Source organism: Abramis brama (genome assembly GCF_963993115.1).
Source record: "Abramis brama genome assembly, chromosome: 21".
NCBI lineage: Eukaryota > Metazoa > Chordata > Actinopteri > Cypriniformes > Leuciscidae > Abramis > Abramis brama.
Window position 1 is genome coordinate 14,069,321 of NC_139983.1, and position 25,603 is coordinate 14,094,923.

At 36.3% G+C, this 25,603-nt stretch overlaps 2 protein-coding genes across 3 annotated transcripts in view; one reads left to right on the forward strand and one right to left on the reverse strand.

Moving 5' to 3' along the window:
* Positions 1–8,255: 8,255 nt before the first annotated feature.
* pln2 (phospholamban 2) lies at positions 8,256–11,919 on the forward strand. The gene is made up of 2 exons (XM_084096879.1): positions 8,256–8,383; positions 10,991–11,919. The coding sequence occupies exon 2, from the start codon at positions 11,063–11,065 to the stop codon at positions 11,219–11,221; it is 159 nt and encodes a 52-aa protein (XP_083953005.1). The 5' UTR covers positions 8,256–8,383; positions 10,991–11,062; the 3' UTR covers positions 11,222–11,919.
* Positions 11,920–13,758: 1,839 nt separating this feature from the next.
* The window catches only part of fam184aa (family with sequence similarity 184 member Aa), a 31,303-nt gene continuing 19,458 nt past the window's right edge, over positions 13,759–25,603 (reverse strand). Inside the window, exons 11-18 of one of the 2 annotated variants that reach the window (XM_084096878.1) lie at positions 23,833–23,986; positions 23,359–23,486; positions 22,026–22,210; positions 18,795–18,941; positions 17,673–17,790; positions 17,408–17,512; positions 15,770–15,969; positions 13,759–14,077 (exon numbers count right to left, since the gene is read on the reverse strand). In XM_084096878.1, coding sequence (XP_083953004.1) covers positions 13,996–14,077; positions 15,770–15,969; positions 17,408–17,512; positions 17,673–17,790; positions 18,795–18,941; positions 22,026–22,210; positions 23,359–23,486; positions 23,833–23,986 — 1,119 coding nt within the window. In that variant the 3' untranslated portion in view covers positions 13,759–13,995. The remainder of the gene's footprint in view (positions 14,078–15,769; positions 15,970–17,407; positions 17,513–17,672; positions 17,791–18,794; positions 18,942–22,025; positions 22,211–23,358; positions 23,487–23,832; positions 23,987–25,603) is intronic. The other variant, XM_084096877.1, reaches the window with a different exon arrangement.

The following is a 25,603-nucleotide window of genomic DNA, read 5'->3' on the forward strand; positions in this document are numbered from 1 at the left end:
GATCATTTGCCTTTTGTGGGTTAATGCATGCATGCAGCATGCAAAACATGCATGAGGCAGGAGGACCATGATGTCTGAAAACAAGAGGACTTTCAGTGATGTGTCTAATTAAGCTGCCGGTCCCGTTGAGAAGGGGCTGCTCTTTAAATCCACAAAGCCCCCTGTGACTGACCCTGTGATGTGACAATGAACTAGATGTACTTGTTTATGTTTTTATCACATGAGAAGCTCTGAATCTTAATCAGACCTTATAAATAGCAGAAATGTTTTTCCACTGTCTTTGTCCAAGTTGTCTCCTCGCCAGGCCTAAAATATCACACAGGCAGATCAAAAGAGCAGAGCATGAATATTAGAGTTAGCGTTACTGATGTATTATTTGCTTGGTATTTGAGACCCCAATGATGCGATATCAGTAAATGCCATCTATGAAACAATTTGATGTCAATTATAGGTAAGATTTATGCATATGTGTATGTACAGTAGCTGAGCATGATGAGTCAATAAGAATTGACCCCATTTACCTTTTAATAGTCTTTCTTTTTTAACTGTTGTCACCTATAGTAAAATAAAATAAAATATTTTTTATGAATGCAGTTTAATTGTCCACAATAGTCAAAATTGCAGACTTAATTTTATGTAGGACCTACTTTTTATAATCCAATCAATTCCCAATGCAGATGGATAAAATCAAGTTCCACACATATTTTCATAAACATATTGAATTATGAAAGTGATGTAAGTTGTGAATGCTGTTTCACGTTAACTTCAATATATATACGATTTCTTGATGTTTTGAAAGAAGTCTCTTATGCTCACCAATGTTGTGTTTATTTGATCAAATACAGTAAAAACAGTAATTTTGTAAAATATTACATTTTAAAATAGCTGTTTTACTGAAATATATTTCAAAATGCAATTTATTCCCGTGATCAAAGCTGAATTTTCAGAAACCATTCTAATATCCCGATTTACTGCTCAAGAAACATTTCTAATTATTATCAATATTGAAAACTGATTAATATTTCTGTGGAAAACATGATACTCTTTTTTTCAGGATTATTTGATGAATAAACGAGATCAGCATTTATTTAAAATAGAAATCTGTTGTATTACTGTCACTTTTGATTTATTTAATGTGGCCATGCTAAATAAAAGTATAGTTTCTTTAAAAAAAATAAAAAATAATACTGACTCTAAACTATATATATATATATATATATATATACAATCCAAGACAGGACGACGACAGCACTGTCCAGACCGAGAATCAATGGATTAATAATCTGGATTTACTCTGAGCCAAGGCCAATCCCTTCAGCATGACACTCATTCCACACTGTTTCACAGGCCCGCTGCTTAAATTCATGAGGTCTGGGGAAACATTTTTAATGAGTGGCACATGAGAAGTGTATACTATACATTCATATCATCACAGAGCCCTGCTTTTTGACAGGCCATCCTTATCATATTTTGATGTAACAAAAATGTACTGGCAGCATATACTTTTACGGAAGTTGTTATAATCAAGCACCCGTGAGGTCATTTTCTAAACACGTTTAAAGCTAGGTCTGTCATGCTTCTGCAAATGTTTGAAAATCCCTCACACCTGCTATAACACGTAAGACTGGGAGTGTTTGCATGAGCTGCGGGACTGCAGTGAAAGTTTGGTTAGGGGGATTCTCCCAGGATCAGCCCACCACAGCCATGCTAAGATCGCTGTGCAAGTTTTATTTAGAGTGTGGAGGATTTGTGGGAACAAAGGAAGTTTATTCTGGGAGACCCTTGTTTGCAATATCCAACAAGCGGTTGAAGAAAATCCCTAGAATAAGACTCGCGGTGCTTTGACAAACATCTTACTGCAACTGATTAAAAGTAACCAATAATTAGAGTAATATAATCATGAAGAAATGCTTATTTTGCAATCTCTTGGTTAGTAAATATTGTGTCCAGCTGTGTCTCAGTTCCCCTATAAGGGCAGATGTGAATGTGCACGTGTATAAAAATAGTTCAAGGCATTCTCCATTCACTCCAAATCCCTCCTGAGAGCTTTTTAATTTACAGAGCTGTGTTAATCTGTCTGCTTGTGTCCCTGAAAACCCTGCTAATAACTCACGTATACGCAGATATTCACTTCTTCATGTTCATAACATATCTCATTCAATTCCAATTTCGGCCTGGATGTAATAATTCACTTCTAGTGCCACTACATGATGAAACAGCAGGGGAAAAAACAATGCTAAATGCAAAAAATAAAATGAAACAAACCATATAGCGATGGAAAATAAATAGGCTCATCAAATTTTTAAAAGGCACGAGAGCACGCTTCTCATATCTTCTGATGTTGATAACAAAGGCTGTGTGCATCTATTTTAGTTGAACATCATCATAGCATTTCACATGGTAGAAGGAAGCTATACGAGGCAGCTTGCATGACATGCACTCATTCTTAAAATCCATAACCATAACTAGATAAAACGTTATGTAGGGAAATGACTCAGACTAGATTAAACAGATTCACTTGCAGCGAGAATAAACATTGTTTCAAATACAATGACTTGTATGCACTAAATTATGGACTTACGAGAGGACAAATGAATTACATTTTAAGACACCTTTTTAAAAACTTTAAAAAACATGTTACTACATAGTAATAACAGTAAATTATGCACAAGTAACTAACCCTAAACCAAACTGTAACCTTAAGTAACGTTAATTAATATTACTCAGTACTTACTTAAGTACATACTATGTCACCTAAAAATAAAGTGTAACCAAAAAAGCAAAATGTTTCTGTTCAGACAATGTTCATAATTTGGATTTTTTGTTAGATATATGCAGTTTATGGCCATATTAATACAATTTTAATCCTTAAATGGGTCCCAAAATGTAAGATTCAAACTGTAAAGTTAAAAATGACAACAATGAAGAAAACATGAAGTATTATATTATATAGTTCAGAAGTTTGGGGTAAGATGTTTTTCATGCAAAATACAGTAGAAACAGCAATACTGTCGAAATTGGATTACAATATAAATGAACTATTTTAATATATTCTAAAAAGTAATTTATCCTGTGATGGCAATAATGGTAACCCTTTATTACGATGGCACACTTTAGACATTCTACTTGTAACTTGTCAACTACATGTCAACTACCAGTAATTCTTCTGACTAAAGTAACTTTGCAGCTATATGTCAATTTATTCTACTAACCCGAAACGTAACGCCTAACCCTAACCGAACAGTCTGCTAATACTCTAATGAGAGTTAGTTGACATGTTACTGATAGTTAGGAGAATATCTAATGTGGACCATTGAAATAAAGTGTAACCAAGCCAGGTTTCATCAGCCAGTCTTCAGTACCTGTGAAACATTTAAAAAGAAACATTTCTTATTATTTTCAACGTTGAAAACAGTGGTGCTGCTTAATATTTTTGTAGAAACCATGATGCAGGATGTATCTTGGATGTAGAAACCATTTTTTCAGGATTCTTTAATGAATAGAAAGTTCAAAACAACAGCAATTATATAAAATATATAATATTTTGTAACATTATAAATATCTATTGAACAATTTAACACACCCTTGCATGCTAAATAAAAATATGAATTTCTTAAAACGCATGAACAGTGTATATACACTGAAAAAAATGATTCGTTGAATTTAATCAAATTTTTTTATGGTAAGTGGTTGCACACAATTGATTTTAGCTACATTTAAACAAATGCATTAAGCTGAACTAAAATTGATTAAGTTCAACTTAATGCATTTGTTAGCTAAAATCAATTGTGTGCAACCACTTAAAATCATTTTTTTTTTTAAATTCAACGAATCATTTTTTTCATAATATTTCATAATATACATTTTTGGGTCCTAATGGGTTGGAACATTTTAAATAAAATAAATAGTTACTAATTAAATATGTTTGTTTTAGCCCTTACAAGGAAACTTTTGTATCAAATCTAGAACCTGAAGCAAAGCATTAGTCTGAAACATGGATCAACAAAGCTCTAATAAATCAACATTTCAGCATTTTTGCTTCAGACCAAAGCTGTGAACCCCTGTGGAAATAACCCGTGTAAACACCCAGAACTTAATCTTTTGGCCTCTTCTGCCACGGCGCACCAGACGCCACCTTTGCAGAATGTCATTGCTACGTGTCAGACACGCGACGCAGGCCTCATCCCTTATCCTGTGGAAAAGCTGCACCTTCCTTGACCTGACATTTCTGTTCAGAGCCATCCATCTGCTATAACCAAGAGGTGTTGACAGCACTGGATGATGATGGGTCCTCTGCATCTTCACTGACGACTGACACAAGTTCTGCTCTCTGCAGCTGTGAGAAAACAGATGAAGCTTTGAAAACCGAGAGCAAAAACAAACACGCACCACATGATCTCTTGCGCATCCTGAGCCCTATTCCTTTTTTAAAACTGCGTTTAACCAGCAATCAGCATCAAGTAAATCCACAGAGAGTGATTGATAAATACTCTAGAGGTGTTTCGGGTTTTATAGCAGGATGGGATAAAAGTCGGCCTTATCCTGAGCTTAATTCATCCATCTGTGATGACTCATCATTGCACTGACACCTTCTCGTTCATTACTGTAGTTTTACTGTAGAAGAGGCCGCAGAGCTACCAGGGCTTACGCTGTGGAATCGCACACTTGTGCCCCGGCATGGCGGGACGTGGAGGCATGCCAAAGACAGCAAAAGTCAAGTCCAGGGAAAACACATCCAGCACACATTCCTGTACGCATCCCTTGGCTGTTAGATAAGAGCAGTGTGCTTTTCAAATATTTATCCTGTGCTTGATTTAGGTTCTCCAAAGCCTGCAAAGTTCCTTAACACAAAGGAGTCTCCGCACGGCCCTATTGTTGTTGTTTTTTTCTCAGCATCAACAATCTTAGTTTCGTATCCCCTACAGCAATTTTCAAAATATATTTGCTGTTGAAATTGATACGAGCCCCAAAAGTTTTGCATAAAATCACTCATGCAAACAGCATGTATTAAAACCCAGAATAAATGTGAACATGCATCATCATTTACATTTGAGGAACTTTCTTTACATTTGCATGTTATAAGATCACATGTAAAATCATATTGTTTATGTAATAATAAGATGTAAGATAATTATATTATATATATATATATATATATATATATATATATATATAATTGTTTATGTAAGTTAGTGATGAAAATATTTTTTTCAGGATGTTATATCATAATGATCACACTGTAAAAACTATATTGTATATAAATAAATATAAAAATAAATAAATAAATATATTAGTAAATTCATTAACGTGCCCCTATTATGGTATTTTAAAGGTTCCTAATTTTGTTTCGGAGGTCTCCTACAATTGATTTACATGCATTAAAAGTCAAAATACACTTTAATATTCTCATAATATTCATTTCACATCACCTCATTTCTCATTCTAAAAAACCTTTTGTTCGAAGATTCACTCTCTCTAAGCCCCTTCTTTCTGAGACCTACTCTGTTCTGATTGGTCAGATGGCTTAGTCTGTTGTGATTGGTCTACTCTGCTCTGATTGGTCAGATGGCTCAGTCTGTTGTGATTGGTCTACTCTGCTCTGATTGGTCAGATGGCTCAGTCTGTTGTGATTGGTCTGCTCTGATTGGTCAGAAGGGTCAGTCTGTTGTGATTGGTCTACTGTGCTCTGATTGGTCAGATGGCTCAGGCTACGTTTACACGTGGATGGCTATTTTCATAAACGGACATTTCACCCCTCTTCGTTTTCAAAAATAACATTGTGCACACGAACCTGTGTATATGCTGTCAAGAGCATGCCAAACCTGTAGGTGGCAGTGTAACGAGAAGCTCAAGCCCACTTTAGCCAATCAGAATCCCGAAAATAGTCACATTCTGTGACGTCGCTGCCTAAAACTCCGTTTTTCTCAGTTTACATGCAAACGGGCAAACGAAGATTTTCAAAATCTCCACTCTGGCCGGAGTTTTTAGAAAGAATCGGTTTCATTGGCGAATCCTCCGTTTGCGTGTAAACGAAGGGCGCAAACGAAGAGAAATGTCTCCGTTTTTCAAAATAACCATGTACGTGTAAACGGGGCCTCAGTCTGTTGTGATTGGTCTACTCTGCTCTGATTGGTCAGATGGCCCAGTCTGTTGTGATTGGTCTACTCTGCTCTGACTGGTCAGATGGCTCAGTCTGTTGTGATTGGTCTACTCTGCTCTTATTGGTCAGATGGCTCAGTCTGTTGTGATTGGTCTACTCTGCTCTGATTGGTCAGATGGCTCAGTCTGTTGTGATTGGTCTACTCTGCTCTGATTGGTCAGATGGCTCAGTCTGTTGTGATTGGTCTACTCTGCTCTTATTGGTCAGATGGCTCAGTCTGTTGTGATTGGTCTACTCTGCTCTGATTGGTCAGATGGCCCAGTCTGTTGTGATTGGTCTACCATTTACAGCAAATGTCGGAAACAAAAAGCCTGTTACTGTGTCTGAATTTCAGCTCCGGAGGCTTCCTCAGTGCTTGATACACAGTGATACGAATGATGGCGTTGGTTTTACCATATCAATTCCAGCACGAGTCTTCATCCTTTTGAAGTGCCTGCAAATGGATTCACAGCACTGGAAACAGCGTCTTCTCAACATGTCGACAACCTGAAACCAAACTCTTCCCGTCTCAGCTGCAAATACAGTGTTTGAGGGCGGGTCAAATTAGACATTGTTCGTGGGCAGCCAATGAAGGACCATAGGCTAGAATTATGCAAATGTGTTACATTATTATGTAGGTTTGTAACAGGAAGTAAGACAGGAATTAATGACAACTCGTTCCAGCAGTTCAGAATCGATTCTTTCCTTTAGGAGACGTTAGCCCTGTCCCAAATGGCACACTCCGGACTTGTGGACTTCCTCAGAGTCCACACTTTGGTGACGTCATGTAGTGCAGACCTATAGGGCCCTTGGCGCGAGTCCACGAGGGCGCATTGAGAGGTATTTTTGGGACAGACTCGATCGGCACGCCGGAAATAACGGCCTGGTTGTTGGCCAGGAGAAATCACATTTTTGCGCTCCGACGTCTTATCTGCATGTCATCTACACATCCTAATTTTACAGTTCTATATTTTGATATTGTGCATATCACCTGGGCATTAAACAATAGATATATCATGTTTATTTAAAGGATGTATAGCCTACAGTTGTACATAATAATAGGCTACATAATGTTCCATTTGAACTAAGATTACAATTTTAAAACATAATTTAAACATATTTTTTTTCAATTTACAGGTTTCAATATTCATACTATGTTTACATATGACTCAGTAAAGCCCTGACATTCGGTTCTATTTATTTAATGAATCATAATGCGATCGTATAATTAAACGCGCTATTATTATGTTTGAGACATCAACCACTGGTGGTCGATGACCATAATGTTTGTATAAACTGTAGGTAACAACTGGTAAAATGTACATTTAGGTCATAAAAACCGTAATATTTTCTTCTCAGCCATGTCAACAATTATCCGTGAGTGAAATCTCCTCCCATCTGTTGTCTGATTGGCCTTTCGCAAGGATTCCTGGGTAGTTAAAGTGCGTGGAGCCTGCTTCTATGCGGGCTTCGCAGAAGACCGCTTCAAGGGTACAAAGGGGGCGCTGCTGAGCACACTTCAGAGCGGTAAAATGCTGAATGGGACGGCCTACGGACTCGTAGACTCAGCGAGCACGCGCAATTCAAGTCCACGAGACCGAAAGTCCGCATGAAGTGCGCCATTTGGGACAGGGCCAATAGCTTTATTTATCGTGCACTTTGATCTCAAAACTGCAGACATTTGACATTCACAAACAGCTATATTACACACTGCAGGAAAGGGAATATTAGCAAAGCAGAGGCACTTTTTGAGAAAAAATGTAATATGGCTAAAATAATTAATAATATTTATGTTCCTTAGACAGTGATAAAGCTTTGAGCCTTAAACTACCTTTGTATTAGTCATATTTGGATTCATTCTGTTTTATTACATATACATTTTTATTTGTTTCACAGCAAAATCTAACAGTCCTGCTCTATCACTCCTCTCTATTTACTATAAACTAGAGTTTGGAAGGATAATGATCCAGCATTGACTTCCTTCATCAGTCGTGTGTCATCACAACAAACACTGGATGGAGGAGTCGCTACAAACAGGCCCATCCTGTGATCTTGAGATGGGGATGTGTTCCCTTTGCATCTACCGCCCTCCCGTTTGTTTTCCCCACCCCTTTCAGTTCCTCCTATAAACTTTGTAGCGTGTCCTGAGAGCCTGTGTTTCGACATCCAACATTTTCCAGCTGGTTCACAATTTTCCTTATATTTGAAAAGGACTGCTTCTTTCTTTGGCTGCCATTTAAACGGGTAAGAAACTTGAAACTTAAACTTGAAGAAAACCCTTGAACTATTCACTATCACAGCTAAAATAATATTTAAAAATTAGGTATAATATTAAAATAGTAATATTCTGAAGATTTGCTAGTCATTGCATGTGGTTAACATCAGAAAATAGCGGAAGAGATGAAAAATATCAATGCTGAAGGACATAGAGGATGATCCGTCAAGCAAGAACACCAAAAACATTTGCATCCTGTACTGGAATACCACTATCATAAAATTTGTTTGCATGCAAATCAGTAAACAGAAAACAGTCGGTCAAAGTCAAACAATAATTTGATGAAGAACTGTAATATACACCCTTAAAAAATAAAGGATCCTTAAGGATAGAAGAACCATTTTGGTTCTCCAAAGAACCTTTCAGTGAACAGTTTTTAATTAGTGTGAAGAACATTTTAATAATCTAAAGAACCTTTTTGTGAAATGGAAAGGTACCATGGATATGAAAGGTTCTTCATGGAACCATCGATGCCAATAAAGAACCTTTGTTTTAAAGAGTGTAGGTTCACGGGAATAAAAATGTGCTTTGATGATATTCGATTTATTTTTACTGCGCAACCAGTACACTTTTGTATAGTCTTTTGAAATTGAATAAAAGGCGAATCTAGTTGCTTTTGTATTCAACTTCAATACAGTCAGATCACAGATGCTAGTGTTTACTTACAGCTAAGCAGTTATAATAGTCTCTGGATCACAGGACTGGAATGCAAACCCTGCCCTGATAAATACTGACTTTTGGTGGCTTTAAAATGAGATCAAGTTAAGTCTTGACCCACTCTGCTTTTGGTTTGATATTTTTATTTTTGTCATCTAGCTAATGTTTGTTCATCCAACACTAAAGGACTGCACAGGGTCTCTGTAATTCTAGTTCAATCCAAATACGTTATAGCACTGACATTTTCCCTCTGAAATGCTTTTTTTTCCCCCGAGGCTGGATAAGCAAGATAGAGAGACCGATAGAGAAAGACACCACCATTGTCTTTTTAATGGTCAATTAACTTTGTTAATAGGAATGCTGTTCCTGGAAAATTATTCAGGAATGTCTTACTTGGAATATAATCAACCCGTACATCAGTAAATGAGAAAGAGCACCCGAAAGAATGCACCAACAATCAATGGTTGACTGTAATATAATTTAAAGAAGTGTCAACATTTAAAGTGACGCGATTGACTGTACGTGATCTTTTGGCGAAGTCCAGAGCATGTGCAGTTTGGAGGTATTGAGCACATATATCTGGAGCCAGTTGATAAGAGAATAGTGTTAGCTGTTAGACAAGTGGCTGTCACTGACGAATACATGTCCTTCACAGCTTTTAACACGAGTGCCCTAAAGAGGGTACAAGAGTACAGCAGTGAATGCTCTTTAAACTATCTTTTAAACTATAGTGCTGCTATATAGTGTTCATGCTAATCAGATCACTTTGGCAAATATACAAGACAAATATGAATAAAAACAATTACATAATCTGATTGTAAGGTTCCCATTGTTATTGTTATTAAAGAATCCTTTATGAATAAAGAGCTAAGGGGTATTTGTTATATCTACAGTACATGGCATTTTTAATTTCCTTTAATTTGTAGATCAATTGCATTAACCCCCTTATACATGAATTATTAGTTGTTAAATTAGGAAGGAAAAGAAAAAGGAAAAAAATTGCTTTATGTTTTAAAGAAATAAATATTATTTTTTGTACAGTTGTACAATACAGTTTATTTAACAATTATATAATATACATATAAACCTTTTCTCTCACCAAAATTTTTTATTTTGATATTATAGGAATACATTCCTTAATGTTTTAAATAAATATAGAACAATTATATAGTATAAAGAAATAAATTAAATTTATTATAATATATAAAGATAAAATGCAACAATTTTATTTGATAAATAAATTAATTTCCTCTTCCCGAAAATATGTATGTCCCGAAAAAAAGATTATTTATTTTATGCATGTTTTTATATAAAAAACATTCACCTATATATATCCCCAAAATTATGTATTTAAAAGAGTTGCACATCTCTCTATTGCAACAAAAAATAGCAGTAAATATCAAAATAGTGGTATGATGCATCAGCCATTTTGATTGTATATGTGTGTATGTGTGTGTGTATGCATGTGAGTGTGTTCTGCATTGGGTATGTTCTATAGTCTCATGCCTTCATTTGTATTTGTGTTTGTTCTGGATTGTGCCAGATTCTATTTATTTTTTGACAAAAAAAATGCAACAAAAGTCCTAAGGTCTTGGACCATTCCGATGAACACTCAATTTGAAAGAAAAAATAATTTCGGGTCAAAATGACCCGAGGAGAGAATGAGGGTTAAAAATACAAAAAGCATGAGGACAGTGATACAGAATTATGGTAAGGCTGTAACATCACAATCTGAAAGGTTACAAAAAGCTTGTGATGTCCACTGTAGTGAACATCATGCATCAGAAGGTTAAATAAAGATTGAGCCTCCCACATCAGGACAAAGATAATACTTACAAGTCTATTCAGCTGCTATATTGTTATTTTTAAAACTTGTATCACATCCTCTTAAAATAGAATTTCTTTCTTTTCCCATAAAGCACCACAAGAACACCACAGCACCGCAATCTCCATCCGTCTTTCTTCCACTAGCCTGCCGTCTTTACATCAGGATGGAGAGGGTGCAGCACATGACGCGCTCAGCGATTCGCAGGGCGTCCAACATCGAAGTGAACCCGCAGACCAAGCGCAACCTACAAGATCTCATCATCAACTTCTCCCTCATCCTCATCTGCCTGCTGCTCATCTACATTATCGTCTTGCTCATGTGACACCAAAAGATGACAACCGGCCAATCACAAGATGAGCTGCACAAGATCTTAGACGATTTTAGGGAATTGAAAATGTACTACCGATGACGATGCAACAGCGCATGTCAGATTCCTGATGATATGAGGGCACTGCTTTTTTTTATTTTTTTATTTATGTTTGTTGCATTCTTCCTACAACAATAAGCATATATTTGACCAATCCAAAATTAGGTAAATTCAGATTCATGTTTCGTATATGAATGCAGACCTCCCATAAGGAAGCAGTCATCTGAACTGTTCAAAAAGACAAAGAATTAACATCAAAATGGCTGTAATTACTGACTAAAGTTGTTCCCAAGGGTGGGCTACAAGAGGACAGCAACCCCTCAGTCATTTATGTAAATATCCCCACAAAGAAAACAACATTTTCGTAATTGTTGTGTTGAAATGCAAAATTTATAGGTCAGTGCCAGAAATCATATATTATTCACATGCAGAGGAACAGAGCATGTTGGCACCGAGGTAAATTACACTTAAACGCTCTGTCTGTTTACTGTTTACGCTTCCTGTGAACATGATCTGAGAGAGAGAGAGAGAGAGAGAGAGAGAGAGAGAGAGAGAGAGAGAGAGAGAGAGAGAGAGAGAGAGAGAGCTAAAAAGGGGGATTTTAAGGATGTTTTTAAATGTGGACAATCAATAAAAAGAATGTTTGTTTTAAATGTTCTAACTGACTGAATTTTTTAAACAAAAGTTGCGAGAAATAAACCATGTGCAGATCCTGTTGAAGTCACTGAAAGTACAGTGGAAAACCATAAAAAGTGCTGTATAAAGTATTTAAAGTGCATTTAAACGGATAGTTCACCTACAAAATAGTCTTTATACTCTCCCTCCTTACAAACCTGTGACTTGAGTAAATGACTTGAGACACACACGAACACACACATAAAAAAAGTAAAAAAAAACTTTTTCCCATGCACAGATAGTATTCAGAATACTTGAAATATAATGCAAATATTATGAATTTTGTCCTATTTGACAGCTTGTCACTATGAACAATGCTGGTACAGAAAGAAAAAAAACATTATTTTTTGGTAAACTATTCCGGTAACTCTTTTCCTGCCAATTTTTGTTGTTGCCAGCACCAGCATTTTGATCATTTTCACAAACTTTTCATCACCCCCAGAATATTTTGTCATATGAATATTTGAACATACAACATATCAAAAGAACAGAGCTTCTGCTTTTAACTCTTTACCTGCCAATGACGAAATTTTCCATCTTTCAATGTTTTCACTGTTATACGGTAGGAGGCGCTATTATGTGTCTTCTGAAAGAGTACAGAATCTCTGGATCAAAACAGGTAAAAAAGAATCAGAAACAAGTGATAAAAGCATTGCTTATGCACATTGTAGTCTTTGACAAAAACACGATTTTCTCAGCCTTTTGTTCAAATCGTTGCTTTTTTTTAATGAAACTTACCCACATTCAAGTGTTGATGAAAAAATAATGTGTGAAGCTTTTTTTTTTTTTTTTAAGCAGAGGGTCTGTTCTTTTTTTGATACATTGCATGGTCAGTTACTCATAAAACAAAATATTCTGGGGGCCATGAAATTTAGGTGAAAATGATAAATAATAAAAAATGCTGGCGGAGGCTGGCAACTTTTTTTTTTTTTTTTTTTTTTTTAATGCTGGCGGGGAAAGAGGTAAACAAACGAACAAAACATTTTATTCAAGCTTCATTCCTTTTTTTAATCAAAACTTGAGAAAATTTCGTTTTTGTCAAAGACTACGTCTGGTTTGGATTTAGAACAATAATCAAAACGGACCGAGTAGACCGAGGCTGCGTCCGAAAACTATAATATTTAATGAGTACAATAGTAATTCCTCGCTAGAAATTACATAAGTGGAAAACGTTGATCAGAAATATACATTTACACACAAACTGACGACCAGCCGCAACTTTCAGACGCCATCTTTATTTTTCTAGCTCAACTGTCACAGAATGGAAAGCACAGGATTGTGGGATATTAAGGCAGCGAATGATACATTGCTGCCTTCAGAAATCGATCAAATGAAGGTATCTCAGGAGACAGGAAGTGAAACTAACATTGCATTCGGACGTGCCTTGATGCCTTCCAAACTCCGAAGGCAGCATTTATCAGTTTTCGGACGCAGCCCGAGTCTATCAACACCCCCAAAGCTTGTACAGTCCCATACCTCTTCCTGGGTCGACATTTCATTCAGTAAACTTAGGCAGTTTTGATTTATAAGTTGTTGAATGTTTGATGATCGCGTTAGTGCACATGTGTAAGCAATGCTTCTATCGCTTGTGTTTTGACCCGGAGAGTCCTTACTCTTTCAGAAGATGTTTAATAGCACCCCCTACTGTATAAGTGAAAACAAGCATTGTGTCATAAATCACAGAAAATTCTGTGAATGGCGGGAATAGAGTTCAAAGACATGCAGTCCTGCTACCATGCTGTTATATTTATTTAAATTATTTTTTCTTTCGCACTTGGTTTGTTCTTTCGTAACAAGACAGGATAATACAAAATATATAAGTGTCTGTGCAATTTATTTCAAAACTGGCAAGACATTGGTATTCCAACAGTTTTAGTCCATCCAGAAAAGACTTATGAATAGTATATGAAATGAATGTGCATTTCATTTTAAATCAAGTATATGCCCATATCAAAAGGGAAAATAACAAACTCACAGTGAGATATCAAGAACAGACAAATGGACTATTGAAAACTGCAGTTTCACATGCTCTTCAGTTGAGTGTCTTGAAAAATTTAAAAGGAGAAGTACTGTGAAAATAGCTCTTGTGGTTGCTGTTCTTTTGGTGCTACAGTTGAATCCTCAGTCTTACGAGGGCTGCACAAAACACAGAAAAGTCAGACACAACCAGTTACACTGCAGCAGCATTAAAGGAAAGTGAAGTTGAACATCCTGATCAAACACTTCCACATTGAGTTGCTATTTTATCGCATGACGATACCATCTAAGAAAAGCTATATTTGTGTGCAGTGGCCGCAAAAAGTATGTGGACACTTAAGCCACACTTTGAATGGCATTGCAATAGATTAGAAGTGGGATTTGTACTAAAGAAAGATATTTAAAATATTAAAATATATTCTAAGAATACTTTGCTAGTGTTCCCATTAAGTTATGAAAACATTACTTCTGAATGTTCCCTGAATATTCAAAATGTCCAGTATTTTAAATGTTGTAAGTGAACATTCCATTTTATAACTTTGCAAACATTACAGGAATGTTAGTTTTGAATGTTGTGAAGTAGTAACCTTTAAAAAAAAGTTAGATGAAAGTCCAACTAAAACGTTTCAGAAAAACATCATTCCATGAACAATGTTTTTTGCTAACATTTTGAGAACATTATTAAAGGTCAGATAACTTTGAATGAACATTCTATTAATGTTACTGAAAGAACGTTTCTTCATTACTTTGAGAGAACCTTGAATGTTAGCCAAAGTTCTGAGAATGTTCCCTGTTAGCTGGGTTCATAAAGTTTTTACAATGCATCACACAAAATAAGACACAAATAGGCAATATTAAATACATTCTTTAACTTTGGGTTAAAGTAATTGCATACACTATTTCAGAAAAATAAGTTAATTATGGAAAAATTATATTTTTATATCATCTGTAATAACATTCAGACAGTTAAAAGTGTGGCAATACATCCAATTCTTATAAGAGTCTAAATACTTTTGGTGGCTACTGTCCATGTGTATTTACATTATTTCTATAGAGTCATCATTACTATAGACCTTTGCTTTTTTGGTGACATCAAGAATAATCCTAAAATTTGACATCTGTATCTACAGCAGTGTCTCTTGACCAATAGGAAACTGCTCTCCTTGTTCAAGCATCAAAGAATCACAGGCGCCATGCTGAACTGTTTCCTTTGAAATGATAAATAAAATATGCCCCTCTACCAGAAACGCTCTAATATTATCTCCCGTCTCTCAGCTGTGTACATCATGTTCCTATGCCTGATTTTAACATGGACAGAAATACCAGGAATAGCCGTTCATCATTTGAATGGCTCATTTTAAAACCACAAAACAACAAAATGCATGAGATGTGAAGGGCGGAGTACAGCTAATGGGCGGAGGCATACTCGTGACTGCTATGTGATGACATCAACCGCATGCTCGCGTTGACATTCCAATGCCATTGTGTGATCACACACAGTTTACGTGAACTTTCAGTCCGCTTTGTGATAATGTTCTTGCCAAACTTGCCACAATAAGGACATTGAAACAGAATTGCTACGCACAATCGATCATGCACACAAAGTAGCATAAAATACAAACATTTTTAACGTGTGCCTTTCACCGGCAAGATGCATTAAAGAGTGAGATGAGCATACCCACAATTCACTCCGGACACAAATGGCCGTGTTCTCGTATTAAAACGTCTAATCAACACAACAGACTGACGGTTTGTCTACCATTACTGCAGGACAGGACTGAGACTGTGTGATCCGACCAATGGCAAGACAGTTCTGTGGTTTAAGCATGTCTCTCGTGAGGACAATCTCACCTCCGGGTGGAGTCAGCCTGAGGCGGAGGGGTCGGAGGGGGCTGAGGTTTGTTAGACCTGAGCTCATGGTGGTGAATGGGGGAGTTGGGGACAGACTCTAGGCAAGCAGGCGGGACGGAGACGCCCGCCATCCCTTCTGCCCCAACAACGCTTAGGTTCGGAGAGCTGGCGAAACTGTTCGCAGGTTTTCTATACTTATGCTACATTAAAAGGACACACACAGAAAGGGATTGTGGCGAACTGTAGCTTTAAGCTAAATGATGACAAGGTAATGGACATCATTTTGAATGTGGACAGGAAACAGAAATGACAGATTACAGCCCTGTTACAAAACCTAGTCTGAGCTACCCAACCGGACGGCATTTTAAGGCATCGCATGTGCAGTCCTGAAGCAAAGGCGGTTTCAAAAGATAACTATTAAATGAATCAGTTTATGTAGTTTTACTGTCATGGGTTTGATTCCCAGAAAACACACAAATTGCTAAAGTGCGTGTCAAATGTAAAATAAATAAGATGGTGGATTAGGTGAAATAAATGTTTATTATAAATAGACTTATGTTTAATTGAATACAAAAAGTATTGGTGGAAAACAGAACGAAATTGTTTGATGTAATTAAAATTACATCATGCTGTTATAAATATACTGTTATCTATACATCTGTATCATAGATTTCCACAAAATATTAAGCAGCACAATTGTTTTCAACATTGATAATAATAAGAAATGTTTCTTGAGCAGTAAATCAGCATATTAGCATGATTTCTGAAGGATCATGTGACACTGAAGACTGGAGTAATGATGCTGAAAATTCAGCTGTCATCACAAATAAATTAATTTATTATTTTAAACTGTATTACCATTTCACAATGATACCGTTTTACTGTATTTAGATCAAATAAATGCAGCCTTCATGGTGAGCATAAGTAACTTTTAATCATTCAAAAGTTCAGGGTAAGATTTTTAAAAATATATATCAACATCTATCTATATATATATATATATATATATATATTTCATATATCTAATAAATAATTGACTATCACAGATGAGTGTTGCAGCGTTAAAAACATGCTAATGTCAATTTCTAGTGGAACTGGGTAGATGCTAATGGATAGTTTTCTCCAGGTATTATATATATCTCCAGTGTGGAACAATTTTTGCGTGATGATTAGATTTGTAGAGTGCTTTGAATGGATAATCTTTAATGTTTTATCTCGGTTAGGATGGATGCTGTCTATGTAGGAAGCACAATAGATTTTGGAACAGAGCTTATGACTTGGAAAGCAGGGTAGAACTTGATGTTTGAACATGGATATAAGAATATAAGACACAGACAATGACAAATGCACAAACACAACTAATGCAACAGAAAGAAAGTAAGTTAGACCAACTAAAAGAACAGTAGAAGGCTATAAATAGTCTCTGCAGAACATCCCATTCCAGCGGTACCTGTGTAAAATACACTTCCCATACGGCAAATCCTTTGAAGTATTCTTTTATTATATTCATGGATTCCATGAACTGTATAGATGGAGTGCTTTTAAAAAGGTTTATGGTTTGTGCTTTTTTTTTTACTATCAGATCAAATCCAGTTTATGTGGTACTCTTTTATCAGTGTGGCTGTATCTCTCTCTAACCTTTATAAGGGGGTTTATGACCCCGACATTGGGATTGGTGTTGAACACCTTGTTGAAGCCAGGCTCTCGGTTCACCAGCTCCAGTTGATAAAACTTCTTGTCATCCTGGAACAAAGGAGGCACAGTCAGACCGAAAAATCAATGAACTGATATTGACTTTTGTCTTAAGACATGTAAAAAAAACACATATGAAGTAGTACAGTAGTACACATATCACTTTTAATGTGGTGCTGTACCTCTGCGACCCATTGCTGTGAACGCTTACCACAAGCTTCTTGACCAGGGTTTCTCTCTCAGACACCATTTCTCTGAGATCAGCAATCACCTGGAGGTCCTCCGGTCGGCTTTCTCTATTCCTGAACTTCTCCTCCGTACCTTCCAACCTGCTCACCCCGCACACATACACATTAACAATTATACTGCAGTAAGAACAATGGCTCTGGCATTAAACCTAGCAAGCTGCCTTCCAAGCCAAAATGTTCAGGCACTTCTGGCAACAGTTCAATCTACTTAAACATTTCACCTAATATTTTATAAGTTATGTACAGTATTTTTGTATGCTAAGCAACATGCTAACATCAGACTCTATTGCAATCAAAACGTCCATCGTTTGTGGGCCAAAAGTGACCCTATCTGTTCCTATAAAAAATGATATGACCAATAAGTTATAACACACATTTTTCCATAACTTTAACTCATCAAAATAAGTTAAGCAATGTTTAACTTTTTTTTGTTAGATATACAAGATTCAACTCGTTTTTTTAAAGTCAGTTTAATGTAATTTAAGTTGAAATGACTTAAATAGCCAAGTTGATTGTACTTAAAAAATGTAAGGCACTACTTTAACATTTACATTTACATTTACATTTATTCATTTAGCCAACGCTTTTATCCAAAGCGACTTACAATTGCTATATATGTCAGAGGTCGCACGCCTCTGGAGCAACTAGGGGTTAAGTGTCTTGCTCAGGGACACATTGGTGTCTCACAGTGGATTCGAACCCAGGTCTCTCACACCAAAGGCATGTGTCTTATCCATTGCGCCACCACCACCACATTAATCAATGTGTGTGATTTGACGTTAGCATGCTGTTAAGCTAATGGCTCAATACTATAAGAAGTATCAACAATACGTAGAACTTCATGGGTGGAGTGCTGAGGTCTCATCTCATGTGAAGCAATTACATTTAAGGTACCATTTTAGCCTTAGAAGTCCTACACTGTGCTAGACAGCAAGGCAGCTCGCTTGGTTTTGGAACAGAGCTAAAGTGATTCATCTAGCTGTCTTTGTCTCTGAAATATTCATAAGAATATTACATTAAAATGATGTGTTTTGAAATTCAATTTAATTTGATATTCAATCTGTAACGGAGATCAAGGGACTCACAGAATCTGCAGAGCAGAGATCTTGTCTTTTAGCAGCTCCTGAGCTTTGTTAAAATCTGACAGCATGATCTGGGTTTCTCTGTTATGAGAAGCGTTCAGCTCGTCAATCTCCCTCTCAAGGCGCTTGGATAGATCCTGTTCGTGAGCCCTATGTAGAAACAAAACCCGTTAACACATGTAAAACTATATATACAGTATATATACACTCACCTAAAGGATTATTAGGAACACCTGTTCAATTTGTCATTAATGCAATTATCTAATCAACCAATCACATGGCAGTTGCTTCAATGCATTTAGGGGTGTGGTCCTGGTCAAGACAATCTCCTGAACTCCAAACTGAATGTCAGAATGGGAAAGAAAGGTGATTTAAGCAATTTTGAGCGTGGCATGGTTGTTGGTGCCAGACGGGCCTGTCTGAGTATTTCACAAACTGCTCAGTTACTGGGATTTTCACGCACAACCATTTCTAGGATTTACAAAGAATGGTGTGAAAAGGGAAAAACATCCAGTATGCGGCAGTCCTGTGGGCGAAAATGCCTTGTTGATGCTAGAGGTCAGAGGAGAATGGGCCGACTGATTCAAGCTGATAGAAGAGCAACTTTGACTGAAATAACCACTCGTTACAACCGAGGTATGCAGCAAAGCATTTGTGAAGCCACAACACGCACAACCTTGAGGCGGATGGGCTACAACAGCAGAAGACCCCACCGGGTACCACTCATCTCCACTACAAATAGGAAAAAGAGGCTACAATTTGCACGAGCTCACCAAAATTGGACAGTTGAAGACTGGAAAAATGTTGCCTGGTCTGATGAGTCTCGATTTCTGTTGAGACATTCAGATGGTAGAGTCAGAATTTGGCGTAAACAGAATGAGAACATGGATCCATCATGCCTTGTTACCACTGTGCAGGCTGGTGGTGGTGGTGTAATGGTGTGGGGGATGTTTTCTTGGCACACTTTAGGCCCCTTAGTGCCAATTGGGCATCGTTTAAATGCCACGGCCTACCTGAGCATTGTTTCTGACCATGTCCATCCCTTTATGACCACCATGTACCCATCCTCTGATGGCTACTTCCAGCAGGATAATGCACCATGTCACAAAGCTCGAATCATTTCAAATTGGTTTCTTGAACATGACAATGAGTTCACTGTACTAAAATGGCCCCCACAGTCACCAGATCTCAACCCAACAGAGCATCTTTGGGATGTGGTGGAACAGGAGCTGCATGCCCTGGATGTGCATCCCACAAATCTCCATCAACTGCAAGATGCTATCCTATCAATATGGGCCAACATTTCTAAAGAATGCTTTCAGAACCTTGTTGAATCAATGCCACGTAGAATTAAGGCAGTTCTGAAGGCGAAAGGGGGTCAAACACAGTATTAGTATGGTGTTCCTAATAATCCTTTAGGTGAGTGTATATATATATATATATATATATATATATATATATATATATATATATATATATATATATATATATTTATTTATATTCTTTATTGGCACCTATGGTTCCTTTAACATCAGAACCTTTAACATCCATGGAACCTTTACATAAGGTTCTTTATAAGACTTTTAAGAACTGTTCACTGAAAGGTTATCAAAATGGTTTTTCTAATAGAGAAAATAAGTTGGGCAACAAATACAAATCTGAGGCGCACAAACTCCATTATTTATTAGAACAAATTCCCTCAGTTCCCCAAAGAAACTCTTCTTTTCGTGTGCCATAAATTAGATCCTCATTTGAATGAAACCAAAGGAAATTTGTTTGTTTGTATCAGCTAGACACCTCCACTGACCTTGATACTTCTATACAGCCGGAACAGAAGAATGCAGCTGATGATATCAAGAGAAGAGAGCTCTGCCTGAGGGCATTGGACTCCTGCGTGGGAAACAGCTCCATCCGCTTTCCTCTCATATTAAATTAGCTTCTGTTTCAGCTAGACTGACCTTTAGGATTTTAGAATTTAATAGCTCATGAAAGCCAAAAAAGATTCTGCACACGCAGAAGATGTCTGTTGCTCGCTTTTGCATAGAATGAGGCTATTAAAAGCTGGGATGACGGTAATGTTCACCATTTGTACTCTAACCTTAACACGAAAGTATTACCTTGAGTGCCACAATTTCCTGTTCCTTTATGTTTCTGGCCTTTTTGGCATTTTACTGGCCTTAAAGGTTCTAAGTCTTAAAGGTTCTAATAAACAAAAAGGTATTTATTTAAACAAAACAAACACAGGTAATCCACGATGAGAAGGCAACGTGACAGCGTGAACACAATACCCGACAAAGGAATAGAAACTACATTGGAAATGAACCAACTACAGTCAGGTGTGCACGTTAATGAATGTCCATGGTAACAAATGACTGGCGGGAAACTAGAACAAAGGAAACAGGTTTCCTAAAGGTTTGTTTACTAAACTAAATATTTGAAACAACCCAATAAATTCATTAAACATCTGTGGTTAAGAAGGAATTCTAATGCTTAAGTTTGGTCTTAAAGTGTAACTTCATCAAATTTCAACCTGCTTTGTATTGTTACAATATCAGTAGTACAGTATATGTAAATGAACAATGTTTACTCGTTCTTCATTTTACCTGGAATGAGAAATTCACATTTAGTTTGACAGCTCCAGGGCTTTCACGGCAATTTTTTCAGTTTTTCCCCTCCATTTAACTTAAAACACTGTGTTCATGGTCATCCAGTTTGAAATGTTGACAACAAATACGGAGGTTTCTCAGATTTCACTGGAAACCGAAAGTAAATCACTCCCGCTAAACGTTTACTCTTTGAATTCTTGCACCCAGGAACTATACAAGTCGACACCATCATGACCAAAAGTTTGCTTAGACGTATTTCCTACTATGCAAGGCGGTATTTGACTCTGGTCAAGCGTATCCATAACAGACTGGTGGGAGTGGCCTTGGACGGCAACATGCCCAGAGCATTATGGGTGTTGAAGTTTTCCTACCTATCTGGCAAAAGGGAAGACAACAGCCCTTTTCCCTGTTTTCTCTAGTCAGGTAGCATTGGTTTAAAAATATATATATATTTTAAAAAAAAAACGTACATGCAGCCAAGTTTAATTGAAAACCCATTTTTCAGGTTGTCTCAATAAGTATGTCCACTTACTGCCAAGTCACGTAACTGACAGTCCTGTAATTCTAGAAGTTAAAACAGACTCATAAAACGTTAATATATCCTCAGATGGTGTTAAAAAGTTGGTACCTGATATGCATATTGGCCTCACTGCGCACCCGCAGAACTTCTTTCCCTTTGAGCTCCAGCTCTTTGGTCAGGGTGCTGATGGTCTCATTGAGCGAGTGGATTTCATGGTCCAGATCGGCGATCCGGTTCCTTCTGCAGCTCACCTCCTGCTTCAGGTCAGATAAACGCCCTAGAAGGTCGTGTTCCTGGAGAGGCAATCCACAAAATCCAAAAGAGCAGATAGACTTTAACAGAGTGATGACTGTGCGTCTCAACAAGGCATCAAATGCAGTTTTCATAAATCCATTGCATTGGAATGATTCTCTTAAAAAAGCATTAGAAGATTTTGTGCCAGACCCAGGGGCTTTCAAAATATGCATATAGGTCACATAAAAAGAGATTCAATTGTGCTGAAGTATTAGCTGAAGTGAAATGAACCAGAGAGAGTGAGACTATGAGTTGAGTATTAGAGACACAGACAGGGAGGGAGATTATAAATCAAATATGAAAATGGGAAAGAGGTGAAAGTCACGGTAAGAGCTCTCCCATAATTCAGAACTCAGTACCTCATACTTTATTCATTGTGGTTATTCTTCAAATTTCTGTAAAGTGCAGCTTAGCTTAGAGACATTTTATAATGGCCTGCCATCCATTTCAAGCCTCTCTATACTATAGTTAGAAACCATAACTATGTCTTGAATACAAAGACTTATGCTTTTATCAAAATATGTTCCAAAGGAAAAAGTCATAAAGGTTTGAAACCACAGTAAATGATGAAAGAGGTCTGAACAAACCACTAACTCTAAACGATGTTATTTTAGTATTATTTCAATACTATTTTAATATTAATTAATATTTTGAATTAGCTTTTTTTTAAACATGTTTTAATTTTAAACTAATATATTTTTATTTTTAGTACTTCAACTTTTTCAATTTCAATGTCTAATTTTTTTTTATGTAATATTTATATTTTACTTTATTCCCGCTTTATTTCAATTAACGAAAACAATTTTCCTTCGATAACAACACTGATTATATCAGACATAAATTATCTCTCAAATATTGTACATCTGTGGGCAAAAATACCACATACATGCACAACATATTAAAATATTCTATTTTCCTATTTGTTTAGAAAAATACAAGGTTTTAAAAACAATGCGGCTGAAAATTGGAGATGATGCATTTCATGTACTGTATGGCGGTCTACTTCTTACAAAATGCAAGACTGACCAAAAAAATTAATCAAAATATATTTCTCATTTTGAAATTAATCAAGAGTCTACATCCATCAAGTCTGCCTGTTGGGTTTAGCATTGATGTATCAAGCTTTGTAACTTTCAAAAATGCTCACATGTTCTTTGCAGCGCTCAATAGTGTCGTCCAGCTCTCGTTTGGCGGCATTGTTCTCCTTCAAGTGGACTTGTCTCAGGTGTTCGATGGCAGTGGCATGGAGATGATTGAGCTCTGACCGCAGGGAAGCTATAGCACACACACACAAAAACAAATCCTCCTTACAGTTATTTTCTTGCATTTAGAGCCTACTAAGAGCCTAATGTGGTATAATGGCTTTGGGGTGGTGAACAAAAGGTTGTAGGTTCAAGCCCCTACTTTATAAGCTATTATAATCATACCCTAGAGCAAACAGATTTCCTCTGTAATAAGTGCACTGTGAGTCGCTTTAGGATATAAAAGGCTGTGAAAATGACTTTTACTTTCATGATAACAGTGCATATGAATATACTACAAGACTTTAATGACCCCATAAAAGGCACAAATCTTGTAGGCTGGTGTGTGGTGATGTAGTTAATTTGAGCGCATGACTCACCCAGCATGGCTTTGCCTTCATCCTCCAGCTCAAAGCGCAGCGTCTGCAGCTCCTGGTCCGACTGCTGCCGAAGGATTTCCAGGGTCTGTCTGTGGGCTTCTCTCAAAGCGTGTAACTCTTCTCTCTGTTCCTGCTTTAGGCGATCCTCCAGATCCTACGCAAAATTAAAAAGACTGAATCACACATGCAATGCATAAAACTAAAGACCATATTTTGCATATGGATGCTGCATGATGCGAAGGGAACAAAAGGTGTCAATGAGGAAACAGATTTGCATTTAATGAAGGAAATAGTAGAGTTTGCAAGACAGGAAAAGAGCAATGTTAAAGTTTTAGGGAAGCTTAGGTTTTTGAAATGCCGCTTTTTTCTGCGTATGAAAACATATGTACAGTATCATTCAAAAATTGAGTCAGTAAGTGTTTTTTGTCAGTAAGTCTCTTATGCTCAGAAGGGCTGCATTTATTTGATCTAAAATACAATAAAAACAGTAATAATCTGTAATATTATTACAATTTAAAAAAAACTTTGATGCTCAATAAACATTTCTAATTAATATCAATGTTTAAAACAGTTGTGCTGCTTGATATTTTTTTAGAAACTGATTTTCTTCAGGATTCTTTGATGAACAGAAAGTTTAACAGCACTGAAAAAAATGATTCATTGACTTAGTTGAATTTGCTAAAAAAAAACAATGCATTAAAATGCATTTAAACAAATGCATTACTAAGTTCAACTTAATGCATTTGTTAAAATGTAGCTAAAATCAATTGTGTGGAACCACTTACGATAAAAACATTTAGTAAATTCAATGAATTAAGCTGATGTAATGTAAACAAATACATTAAGCTGAATTAGTTCAACGTAATGCATTTGTTTAAATGTAGCTAAAATCAATTATGTGGATCCAATTAACATAATTTTTTTTAGTAAATTCAACTAGTCAATGAATCATTTTTTTCAGTGAGCATTTATTTGAAATAGAAATCTTTTGTAACATTATAAATGTCTTTAATGTCACATTTGATCAATTTAATGCATTCCTTGCTGAATGAAAATAACAATTTCTTCCAAAAAAATCATACTGACAAATTTTTGAACTGTCATGTACATTTAAGTAGGAAAGAAAAGACCAATCACAAATGTGCAAATGAATGTCAAAATGAACACAAATTAGTTTATAATGTTACGATGACATCAACGTCGTTACATCTCGAAGGCTGAACATTCTTATCAATGTAAAATTCTGAGATGAATCATGCTAATTTTATTCTTTTAAGAGCCATAGTTTTAAAAATAATTTAAAAAAAATTGATGTCTAATATATTCTAATTGTAATAATTGCTTTTGTTAATTATTTAATAGTATTTAAACATGTTATCCATATAATATTATTCTTACTACTAGTTTTTAGTATAGTAGCCTATATATTTACAGATGCCTTTATATTTTAAGAGGGAGATGATCATCATACTGTATTACTATCCACTGAATTCATTGCAGAAATTTGGGAAGAAGAAAAAAAATTAAGAAGACTTTCAACATAGTGGGTTAGTTAGAAATTAGATGATGCCATACAGAATCATCTTATTACAGAATCATCCAGTTTTACTGTTGACACTGCTATTTTATGGATAGTTTCTCTTTATGCCACGTCTGGGAGGAATAAGAAGACATTTAAACAGTCCACCCAAAAAGTCACTCAAGGATTGACATAAAAGAACGGAAATGAAAGCAACTATTAATGTTTTTTTTTTTTCCATTACTTGGTAAT

What these genes read in the sequence shown, in the direction of transcription:
- pln2 (XM_084096879.1), top strand. Translation starts at nt 11,063, where the DNA reads ATGGAGAGGGTGCAGCACATGACGCGCTCAGCGATTCGCAGGGCGTCC.